The sequence below is a fragment of the Schistocerca serialis genome, chromosome 6 (assembly GCF_023864345.2).
Source record: "Schistocerca serialis cubense isolate TAMUIC-IGC-003099 chromosome 6, iqSchSeri2.2, whole genome shotgun sequence".
NCBI classification, from domain to species: Eukaryota; Metazoa; Arthropoda; class Insecta; order Orthoptera; family Acrididae; genus Schistocerca; species Schistocerca serialis.
The window spans coordinates 287,403,549-287,416,093 of record NC_064643.1 but is presented as its reverse complement, the minus strand read 5'-3'; the positions used below and the strand labels follow the sequence as shown (position 1 = coordinate 287,416,093).

The window sequence follows — 12,545 nt, the reverse complement described above, 5'->3', positions numbered from 1 at the left end:
GTCAAGGAATGCCTTACTTGAAACCTAATCTGCATAATAAGTAATTTTATTTGATGTAATCTTATGTAACAAAAATATTAGTTGCCGCAATAATGATGAACAACAATAGCACTAATAACAACAGTATTGTTAATTTGATCCATGCCAATAATTTCTCACCAAGTTTTTGCAAACAAAGCAAGGTCCAGAGCCTTCTTGTTCACAAACTATTCTGCCACAATGCAGACAGTTGTTAATAAGCCCATGTTTGCTAGCTTGGCAGTCACAGCGATGTCGACCTTAAAGACAAAAAATAGCAAGAGTTATAAAAATACAAAAAAGTGTAAGCATGTATAGTTAACTACATTGAATATTTCACATAATCTATACTGGGAAGTAACAAACGTTATAATTAAGCCATAGTAATGCCAGTAAATAGTTGGAAAAAAAGGACCATATCCACAAAAAACAAAACTGGTTGACAAAACTTATAAACAGTGCAAAGAAATTAGGGTTGACGGCTTCAAAAATTCAAAGTGGAACTGTGCTTGATGTTAGCATGATCTGTACAGCAACTTTACATTCAAAGAGTGTAATCCTAAAAATGCCTCACTTATATTGATATGAATTCATAGTTTAAATAATGACAATATTACGAATGATTGCTACTCACCACAGAGAGATGTTGAGTTCCCACTGTTTCGTAGTTTAAATAAATATTTAAACAGACAACTGAGGAAGTTAGTACTTAAATAAACTAAAGGTGAAAAAAGGACTCCATTGTAATCATGTTGCATAATTTCAAAGCAAATTCTGAAGCTTTCAACAGCTGTCATCACCATGACCTTCAAAAGTGCAACTACTGACTGCAAGGGTTTGCACAGTGTTCTCATTATATAGATGACTTGAGTGACACATGAAACATGCACAGTACAGGAAGTTGGACAGCTTGTAGCAGATTTGGTTCGCCACATGTCTGCATTAAATCAGGTGGCACAAGGGGCTGGCACCACATTTGAATTACCACCTGTGTTTGTCTTTGCTCGTAGATCAAGTCCTATCACCATACCCTACTAACTATGTCCCCCTGATCTTGCTCATCTCTTTCATGAGGAAATTCAAATATGAAGATATGTTCCCTAAACCTTAATCTTTTCAAGCTGTATTTTGAGCCTATTCTCTAGGAATACGATGAGTATTATGAGAGGATGAATAGAACAGCAATAGGTACTGAACTACTGGCAGCTGCCATAAACTTCTTCCTGGAGAGTTCTGAAAAATAATCTTTCAAATTTTCAACTGTCTTATTTCATCCAGTACATCTATAACACATTTTTATATGGCCTCATGGAGACGGTGCATTGCAACAATGTGCGGATCACATGAATGATGCTCGTACCAACATTATACTGGGTGTCCCACTCAAACCTCCCTGATTTCAAGAACCCAGGAGAGAAAAACCATAGTAGATAAGGCAGTCAAAAATGCACCACATTGTAGAGCATCTCAAAGAATTTATATTCCCACATCAGAAATGCCAAGTATCGTCGCCAGTGTGCAGCATGGTTGCATGAAAGGAAAATGGCGACTCAATAGCAGTGTGCGCAAGCAGTAAGGTGGTTTGCAGAAACAAAATCGCCGATTACTGTGCAAAGAAATTATCGTCTTATGTATGAGTGTGATCCACCTGATGTAAAAACAATTAAGGAATGGTATAGGAAGTTTCTGGCACAGGAAGTGTTCTGAAACATTCTGGTAGTGCACATTACGAAGTTTCAGAAGAGACAGTGGAGGATATCAGACAAACGTTTCTCAGAAGCCTACAGAAGTCAATTAGTCAAGCATCTAGGTAACCTGATGTACCTCGATCAAGATTGCACTGTGTAGTTCACCAGCGTCTTCATATATGTGCTTACAAAGTGCAAATCCTGCAACATCTGACGCCAAACAACAAATCACGCCGACAACAATTTGCTGCGGATATGCTGCAGCGTATTGAAATGGATGCCAGCTTCCCGGAAAGATGTTTATTCTCAGATGAGGCAACCTTCCATCTATCAGGAAGGGTTAATAGGCATAATGTTTGGATTTGGGGTTCACAAAATCTGCACATTGTCATTGAAAATGTTCATGATAGCTCTAAACTAAATGTCTGGTGCAGGCTGATGCATGACAGGATTGTTGGACCATTCTTCTTTGCAGAACAAACAGTGAATGGGTCAGTGTATCAGGACATGTTGGAACAGTTTGTGTACCCTCAGATACGAGATTTGCAACCCAATATCATTTTTCAACAAGATGGAGTTCCGCCGCATTGGTCAATGGCTGTTCGCAAGTTCCTGGATAGGAAGTTTCCCAATTGTTGGATCAGACACGGAGGACCCATTGCCTGGCCACCACGTTTACCCGACATTATGCCGCCTGATTTCTTCATGTGGGGATTCATGAAGGACCACGTGTATGTGACCAAAGTGGACGATATTCCTACGTTGTGACATCATACTGCTAATGCGATTGCAACAATAACAGAGGAAATGTTACAAAGAACTTGGCCAGAAATTAAATATAGAGTTGATATTATTTGTGCTACAAATGGTTCACATGTAGAGGTCTATTGATGATAAATAAATAAATTCTTTCAGATGCTCTACAATGTGGTGCATTTTTCATTGTCGTAAGGGCGAAGGCTAGCTTCGTCATTCAGTGTACAGAGAACCAAACACCACCACCTCGTACCTGAATGCAAATAAGTTTTCATTATCCCTTGCACAAAAAGTTTATAGTCAATGTGTTGGTATACGCAGCTAAGATGATTTCTGATGAGGACCATCTACAGTTTAACATTCGCGATTTATACTGAATGAAAATGATTACCGTATTTACTCGAATCGAAGCTGCACTTTTTTCTGGTTTTTGTAATCCAAAAAACCGCCTGGAGCTTAGAATCGAGTGCAAAGAAAGTGGATGTTCTGAAAAATATTAGTAGGTGCCGACACAACTAACTTCTGCCGTCGAATATATGTAGCGCTACACAGGCACACTTTACAGGAACAAAGATAAATACTGGCACTAAAACCTTCGTGTCAGTAAAATAAATTTAAAAAAAAGTAAAAAACGAGCTTTTTTCTCCGCCTCAAGTATGAATGTAGCAGCCTTTCAAGAATTCATAGCAACAAAATAAATTTCATTACACAAAAATACCAACAATGCACAAGGATTAGGATTGTCGCACGAGTTGATACACTGGGGCTCATTAAGATTTCAGGTAGCGGCACCTATTGCTTCTTGGAATTTTGTGAAATGCTTGTTGATGTTAGTGAACCATAATGAAGCGCTTACATCATAGTGCCAAATTCAAGAGGGGAGTTATTTCTTTTGCGGAACAAAGTTCTAATCGTGCTCAGGTCTGTGATACGGAATTGACGAGAGCAATGTCAGGCGATGGTGACTGCAGAGAGACAAATTATTTGAACGTTCAAGTAGCAGGAAAGCATTTAGTGGGCCAAAGTGTGGCCACCATCGTGTGCAAGAAGTGATTTTAAATGAATTTGTTAAGGAACAGCATCCGAAATTCCTGCCTGTGAATGCAGAAATTTTAAAAATTAAGGCACATGAAATTGCTAGAGAGCAAAAAATCGAAAATTTTAAAGCTAGTCGCAGCTGGCTTGGTCTGTTTATGGAGCACTGGAGTTTTCACATCGGAAATGAACTTCAGTTCCACAAAAGCTGCCGAAAAATTATGAAGAAAAACTTGTGGAATTTCGGCGCTTCATAATTAGGTGGCACACAAAAAAGCAATACCTTCTTGGTCAGATGGGAAATGCTGACCATACTCCCATATATTTTGACAAGCCGTCAAATTATATGGTTGATGCCAAAGGAAAGAAAGACATAAGTGTTCTTACATCAGGGGATGAAAAACATTGGATGTCCGTCATGTTTGCTTGCACAGTAGATGGACATAAATTAACCCCATTCATAGTTTTCAAGTAAAAGACTTTACTGAAACCAGAAGTGTTTCCAAAAACTGTAATTGTACGAGCAAATGAAACTGGGTAGTTTTCGGAGGACATGATGCTGGAACGGATTAGGCATGTGTGGAATCGTCGTCCAGATGCAATGCTTGGTTTACACAAGTCTGTTGATATTAGACGCATACGCAGGCCATACAACACCTGCAGTAAAATGAAAATTAGAGGAAAGCAAAATGGACTTGGCAGTAATTCCAGGCGGGATGACGTCAATTCTGCAACCACTTGGCATCTGTTTGAACAAACCATTTAAGGACAAGCTTAAACCCATGTCCACAGACTGGCTTTCGAAAAGCGACAGACAACTGACTCCAACAAGACGTGTAAAACGCGCAAGTTTGTCGCAAGTGTGCCAATGGATTTATGATGCATTGAAGTGTGTTCCAAATCAGACTGTGCAACAAGCATTTAAAAAATGTTCGGTATCCAATGCACAAGATGGCATGGGGGACGATGCTCTGTATGAAGAAATGAGCAACAAAGAATCAAGTGATACTGATTCAGAATCATGACTGATATTTTAAACATTTCGTATAAGATGTATTACAAACCTAATAAAGTTTTGTTTTAAATTTCAGCCTTTAATCTCTAAATTATTTTCATTCTTATTTTATAAGTGTTGCTACTTTGCATTGCACAGGATAGAAAAGTGTGGAGAGCTGCATCAAACCTGTCTATGGACTGAAAACAACAACAACAACAACAACAACAACAACACATTCTGCATTTGAAGTCATCCCTAAAAATCTACTAAGAAAATCTGACTGGCAAGACTGTTTGGGATGTACGTCAATGGGCAACTCTACGTTCTGAACTTCTTCCTACCTGTGACAAGAGATGGTTGCTAATAGGAACTTTTATGAATCGTGAATCACATGCAGTATTCTCTTCACCAAAAGAATAATACGAATGTAAACATCATGCCATGTATTCTTTCGTGTTTGCTGCTATCTCATTTAAATCCTGTCTGCCTAACAAAATATTAAACTCGACTGAGACAACACCAAATGCGGAAGAATATACAAATCATGTCACATTTATATTCATATTATTTTTATGCTAAATAGTGATACAGTCAGAAATGAAGCACGGCAACTGACTAGATTTTTAAATCTAAGATGACTCTAATTTCTGTGCAGAATGTAATGTACTAAAGAGGCGTCTGCAAAGATTTTCAAACGGAGAAAAATTTTTGCTAAACTCCCGTTCAGAACATCTTCTATCATACGCAGTCTATTATTTTGTTCTTGTTGATCATTATCAAAGAAAGCGGCAGTGTAAGTAACAACAAATAGTCTCTTGCCATTGTTTCGCTAATGAGACAATTCCTCTCTTTTTTTTTATTGTAAGCTGCGGTAGCGCACACAAAAGCAAGCCATACAGCGAACATCAACGGTCGTAAACACTCATTATCAGAATGCGACAAACAATGCATGACACAGTACAATAATGCATTTTCAGCTTAGAGTGACGTAAACACCTATAACAAAGACAACGACACTTATCAGATCAAAGGAAAATAAGCAACACATTCAAACCAGACGAAGCCCGTGAAAAAGGAAGGCTACCCATATAAATATATAAATACGGAAGGAGCACCTGACACATAGCAATGGCTGCCTGGTAAAGCTTAACTGCTAAGCTTACGACTCAAACCAAACTACTGTAGCTGTATCTTCATCCATTCGACCTAAGTTGTGTCTCAAGTTACAATGGACCAACTTTGTTTCGATTTGGAGGTGCGGTCTAAAACTTTCCTCCCCCCTTGAATGTCAAATCTCAAATTTCAGGTGCGGCTTAGACTCGGGAAATTTTTTTTCCCTTGATTTTGAGTCTCATTTTTCAAGTGTGGCTTAGATTCGAGTGCAGCTTAGATTCGAGTAAATACGGCACAGCTTGCATGTTGTAGAGGCTTTCAGGTGCCACCGACAAAGGACTTTTGTAATTCGCAGAAGAGGCCAAGTTAACAGCATTTCTTGTGTACTGTGAAGTAATGACCAGCAAAATAGGACACTTGCTCCTGAGATATGAATTGATACAATTGTTCTGGTCCACCTTCAGCATCTTGGATCTGTTATGCCTCATTAAAGACAATGTATGTCTTGAGTGTTTATGTGTGTGGCAGCTCTTGTGAATTTAGTAGCATCTACATAGGTCAAACAATCCCTAGGTCATCAAGCACTGTGCTGAGCAAATGTGTCACATAAAACAAAGAGTATTGGAAAGGAAAAGTTGGATGAACATTGCCTTTAAAATAGCCATACAGTACAGTTTGAAAAGACAAGGGTATTGGGATTCTAGGAGTACATACTTCAGTAGGGCATGGTTGTGGTACTTGGACACTGACCGAAAACTAAGACAGATGTTTGACACTTAAACAGTGCAGGAACAGCAATTTCAAGCATACCTCTTATTGCTACCTCACACTATTCTGTCCAAAGCAGACCTGAGCTGGGAGAAGTTGCCCAGCGCATCATCCAAAATGAGACCTTTCAGCTTTCCTGTCTCAGATGCTGCTACTTTGTCTACACAAGCAGAACACAATACCAACACCGACAGTCAATAGTTTCACTTCTGGTATTCTATAGATCAGGGCATGGAATGACTGGTCTCTTAATAATGAGGACTAAAAAAGAGAAATGGGTAAGTTGATGTTAAATATAGTGGGAATTAGTAAAGAGAGGTGGCAGAAAACTGGATTTCTTGTCAGGTAAGTATAGAATTATCAACTCAAAATCAAATGCGGTAGTCACAGAAACAAAATTAATAATGAATATCAAAGATATGCAAGTAAACTATTATGAACAGCATAGTGAATACATTATCGTAGCACCGGCCGGAGAACCGCGCGACCGCTACGGTCGATGGTTCGAATCCTGCCTTGGATTGGATGTGTGTGACATCCTTAGGTTACTTAGGTTTAAGTAATTCTAAGTTCTAGGGGACTGATGACCTCAGCAGTTAAGTCCCATAGTGCTCAGAGCCATTTGAACCATTATCGTAGCCAAGAAAAACACAAAGCCAAGACTCATCAAAGTAGTACAAGCATATGTGTCTGTTAGCTCTGCAAGTGATGAAGTGATTGAACAACTGTATGATGATATAAAATAAATTATTCTAATAGTTAAGAGAGGTGAAAATTTAATTGCGACAGGGGACTGGGATTTGAAAATACTTAAAGAAATAATGGAAAAAACAGTAGGATGTCATAAGACTAGGGGAAAGGAAATTTGAAAATACTTAAAGAAATAATGGAAAAAACAGTAGGATGTCATAAGACTAGGGGAAAGGAATGAAATGAGAGGCAAACTGGTAAAATTTTGCTCAGAGCAAAATTTAATTACTGCGGACATTCAGTTCAATCACGAAAGAAGATCTTACATGTGGAACAGACCCAGGGACAGTGGCAGCTGCTGTGTAAGAGCACATGAACAACCTAACTTTTGACACCTTGCAGATTTATTGATTATTTCTCTTTTTAAATGTTGTTAAACGTAACATAGATGCTGCAATCTGAAAGACATGGCACTTAAATCTATTGTGTTACTACTCCTCTAGACACCATGAAACTTGGCATCAGAGTCGTGGGCATACCAACAGTTGTGCACATTTTGAGGAGCTTCTGCGCATGCGCAACTCGCATGATGTAGTTGCCTTATAGCCAAATACATATGGATTTCATAAACAAAGTGCATGGGTCGTGATGTGCACAGTCACTCAACTAGAAGTTTATGTCAGTGCCACCAGGTGGTAGCACACTCTGGCAGACTTTTATCCCCGTTCCCTTGGCATAAATCCTGCTAGACGATAGCACACTCCTAAGGTATGTTAATTCACTCATTATATACTCCAGTAAACTTACATCAGACTTCATTAGATGCTAAAGTTGTATTGACAGTAAACCTATTTTGTGGGTTTTCTGAATGAGTTACAGTATTTTAAGTTATGAACTTTATCATACAGCCTAATGCACATCACCGTCCAGTGTAGCATTTTGGGGTTATGTAACAACTTTGGAGTGAAATATTCCCCTAACTCTTTGTACTGCCCCGTTTTAAAGAAGGAAAGAAAGATACAGGAGTAAAAAGCCACTGACTGTCTTTTGTATTTTGAAGCAAAGAAAAAATATGAATGCCTTGGCCTAGCTGAAATGAATGCAAACCGTGCATCCACATCTCCCCCAGTGGTGGGCCATGGTGGGCACTTAAAAACATTTGATCATGCATGATGCCCCCCCCCCCCCCCCCCTTTTCCCCTTTCTCAGGGCCTACACTCAGGAGAATACTACCTAATAACCAGGTTCAACCAGTGGTTGATGAAGGGAAGGCCTATGAGCCACAGAGTAGTTTCCACATCATCCTTTCCAGATATACAAGCCACCACCAGCACCAACACAACAGGTGTTGAAATTATGCATTTTGATATTGTTTCTATTCAACAAATGGTGTAAGCAGAGGCTGAAACATGACCAATCTTTTCACCTCCCCTGCATATACCCACATTCATCATCCAATGTAAATGTAACAGTTATTTTGACCACATACCCGAATCCAGACACCTATTATAATTTTATCCAAGAATATGTATTGTTCTTCAGGAAACCCTGTTCTCTGAAACATATGCTCTTATTGTTCAAACATTTCATTGATATTACTCACATTTAGGCATTGAAATGTATCGGTGACAACAGGTGAAAAATTATGCTGGACTAGGACAAGAACTTGGATATATGTCTGCTTGTGTCTGTATGTGTGGATGGATATGTGCGTGTGTGCGAGTGTATACCTGTCCTTTTTTCCCCCCTAAGGTAAGTCTTTCCGCTCCCGGGATTGGAATGACTCCTTACCCTCTCCCTTAAAACCCACTTCCTTTCGTCTTCCCCTCTCCTTCCCTCTTTCCTGATGAGGCAACAGTTTGTTGCGAAAGCTTGAATTTTGTGTGTATGTTTGTGTTTGTTTGTGTGTCTATCGACCTGCCAGCGCTTTTGTTCGGTAAGTCACCTCATCTTTGTTTTTATATTTGATTTACACTAAAGTGGATAGAAGGAAATACAAGTGAACAAGCATTTGCAAACAATATGCTGCATGCCTATTACATAGTCAGCACATCCGGGCACACCATCCATCGCAAAAGAGTGCAGCATAACAAGGGCTGCTAATGGTGCTGCCTTCACCAGTGCCATAGTGACCAGCTGATGTATCAAGTGATGACATTTAAGCCAGTTCTCCTACCATCCAACTGCCACTCGCCAGCTGTTATATTGCCTATGTAACAGTACTCTGTGAGCATGTGTTACTCTGCTTGTTATTGGACTTCTCTCACATTGAAGCTCTTTCGACTTGGATTTGTACGCTTATAGTCACATCGTGTTCAGAGTCAATCAAAACTGTTACTGGCACACAGAATATAACACAATACAGTAAGACCTATGATGCAAAACTTTGATGTTCTGGGGGAATTACACTGACCACTGTTTCAGAAGAAGTAAGCAAAATTGCACAGGAAAAAGGAAATTAAGTGTCTGACTTTGCCTGCAAGTGCAAAATGCTTGGAGGTAGTGCACTTAAAACTGAATTCCAGTTCCGTCTTTCCTTAGAACATACGTTGGTTGATGCTTTTTGCTCACTTTTCATTACAATTGAGTTGGAAATTTAAAAGCAGAACATTAATTATCAAAAACCAACACAACCTGAAGATAGGCTAGAATGACAACACTAATTAGGAACTGTAGATGTTTCTATCACTGTAGTGACTGTTTTTGATTTCAATAGCTGCTATATATCTCAGGTAGTTTCTGATGTCAGCAGTAACTTACGTGAAGCACTTCAAGGATTAATCAAACAATGAAAAATCCAGGATGGAATGTAACAATATTGCACATCAAGGATTTTATTAAATAATGTGTTAAGGAAGATAATGCTGATAAAATTTGATTAATGAAATGTAAAATATACGTATGACCTGTCACATAGGCTACTTGAAAAAATATGCTATTTAGTTTATTAGAGGGCACATAGGAGTTGTCCCGGGAACACAATTTTTATTTATCATCAAAAATTTCTAACACAGATGTGATACATCAGCCATGCAATCACAGCTAACATGAATGTAAGCAATGAAAACAGTTAGTCTTTCACACATTTTTTATATTACCCAAATACATAGCTACTTACACTTGTCTCTTGCAAGTAAATTTATGGAAGTTTTCTTTGGAATAAAAAGAAACATGAAGCTAGTGGTAATTCACTTTATTTCCTGTTGATGCATGCACCTAATGAATTTACTGTCTTTCCTGCATCCCAAGTTGGACTTTCGAGTGATTTTTGGTAATTTTCTGCCAATCACATTTATTTTCCTTTGGTATTTGGACTGTAGATCTCTTTAGATCCCAGAAGCACCTATGATATCTATATTCTTCTATCAGCAACATTACATTCTTTTCAGAACACTCCATCACACATGCAACTTTTGTCAACAGAAACAGACAACATAGAAGGAAAAAGCTTTATGTCCTGCTAGTGTAAAAATGAGAAGGAATGACCTTCCTTCGTTGGTTTCTTAAGGGAATGACAAACAGTGGAACACCAGCAAACACTGAAGAATGTGGAACAAACACAAATGGATGTAGTTTACTTATACTCACCAACTGTTAACACCAGCCAAAATTCTCATTCCCCAATGCTTGTTCACTTGTCATCGCTCTGGTGTAAACTAGGCTTAATGGAAACGAAAAATCACAGATCTTGATTTGTGATTATTCAATAGTGACACTGCTACTCATTCCATTGTGGCACATGGAACATATCCAGCCACATTCCTTTTCATCTAGAGCTCCAGTCTCCTCTCCCAAATCAAATAGGGGGTACATTACAACATCTTTCAAGGTTGCTATTTCCCTGTTGTTTTGTCCCTCCGACACTTAACTGCCTATGCACCCACCATGACAGACTGTCAAGAAAGCTTACTGGCGAGCTTTCTAACCATTCTACCATGTTTCCTACACCATCCTACCATACACTGCTCTCCATGCGGGAATACCAACACTGTACTACAGGGCATGACTATTACAATACTAAAAGCAGCTTAATTAACAGCCCCTTGTACTCATTGGAAACCAGTCACATAATGCACACAGCAAATCACCAAGATCAAGATAGTATGAATGACAATGAGAGGAACACAAGGCAGCATAAAAATTGGAGGAATGTTGTTCAATACTTTTGAAATTAAAAATGGAGTACGGCAAGGCGATGATCTGGCTTGACACCTATTCAACGCAGCCCTGGAGGAGGTGACGAGAGAAGCAAATATCTTGAATAGGGGGACAACTTTTCATAAATCTGTGTACATGTTGGCCTATACAGATGACATCAACACATCAGCAAGAACTCTGATGGCAATGGAAGAGGTATTCACTGCCCTTAAACAGGCCAGCAGGAATACAGGACTAAAAACACTATGTGATCAAAAGTATCTGGACACCCACCAAAACATACGTTTTTGATATTAGGTGCATTGTGCTGCCACTTACTGCCGGGTACTCCATATCAGCGACCTCAGTAGACATCGTGAGAGAGCAGAATGGTGCTCTGCGGAACTCAAAGACTTCAAATGTGGTCAGGTGATTGGGAGTATCTTGTGTCATATGTCTGTACACGAGATTTCCACACTCCTATATTAAAAATCACTAGGGCCACTGTTTCCGATGTAAAGGGACATGTACAGCACCAAAGCGTACAGGACGACCTCATCCGGTGACTAACAGAGACCACCGACAGTTCAAGAGTGTTTTAGTGTGTAATAGGGAGACATCTATCCAGACCGTCACACAGGAATTCCAAACTGCATTGAGATCCACTGCAAATACTATGACAGTTAGGTGGGAAGTGAGAAAACTTGGATTTCATGGTCAAGCTGCTGCTCATAAGCCACACATCATGCCGGTAAATGCCAAGTGACGCCTCACTTGGTGTAAGGAGCATAAACATTGGATGATTGGATAGTGGAAAAACATTGTGTGGAGTGACAAATCACGGTACCCAAGTGGCAACCCTATGGAAGGGTGTGAGTATGGCGAATGGCTGGTGAACATCATCTGTCAGCATATAGTGCCAACAGTAAAATTCACAGGAGGTGGTGTTATGGTGTGGTCGTGTTTTTCACGGAGTGGGCTTGAACCCTTGTTGTTTTGTGTGGCACCATCACAGCACAGGCCTAGATTGATGTTTTAAGAATGCCAACTTCATGCCAGGCCTCACCAGCCGACATTGATACTTCTCCTCAGTGCAGCACACCATGAAGAATGGGATGCCATTCCCCAAGAAACCTTCCAGCACCTGATTGAACTTATGCCTGTGAGAGTAGAAGCTGTCATCAAGGCTAAGGGTGAGTCAACACCATATTGAATTCCAGCATTACCAATGGAGGGCGCCATGAACTTTTAAGTCTTTTTCAGCCAGGTGTCCACATACTTTTGATCACATAATGTATCAATGAGCAGAAAACAAGTGCTGGGAAAGTGCACACGGAGAACAT

At 39.5% G+C, this 12,545-nt stretch overlaps 1 protein-coding gene across 1 annotated transcript in view; it reads right to left on the bottom strand.

Moving 5' to 3' along the window:
- Positions 1–12,545, bottom strand: part of LOC126484443 (activating signal cointegrator 1) — a 116,039-nt gene that overhangs the window by 58,868 nt on the left and 44,626 nt on the right. The window contains exon 5 of the mRNA XM_050107962.1: positions 160–278. Within this exon, the coding sequence (XP_049963919.1) occupies positions 160–278 (119 nt within the window). The remainder of the gene's footprint in view (positions 1–159; positions 279–12,545) is intronic.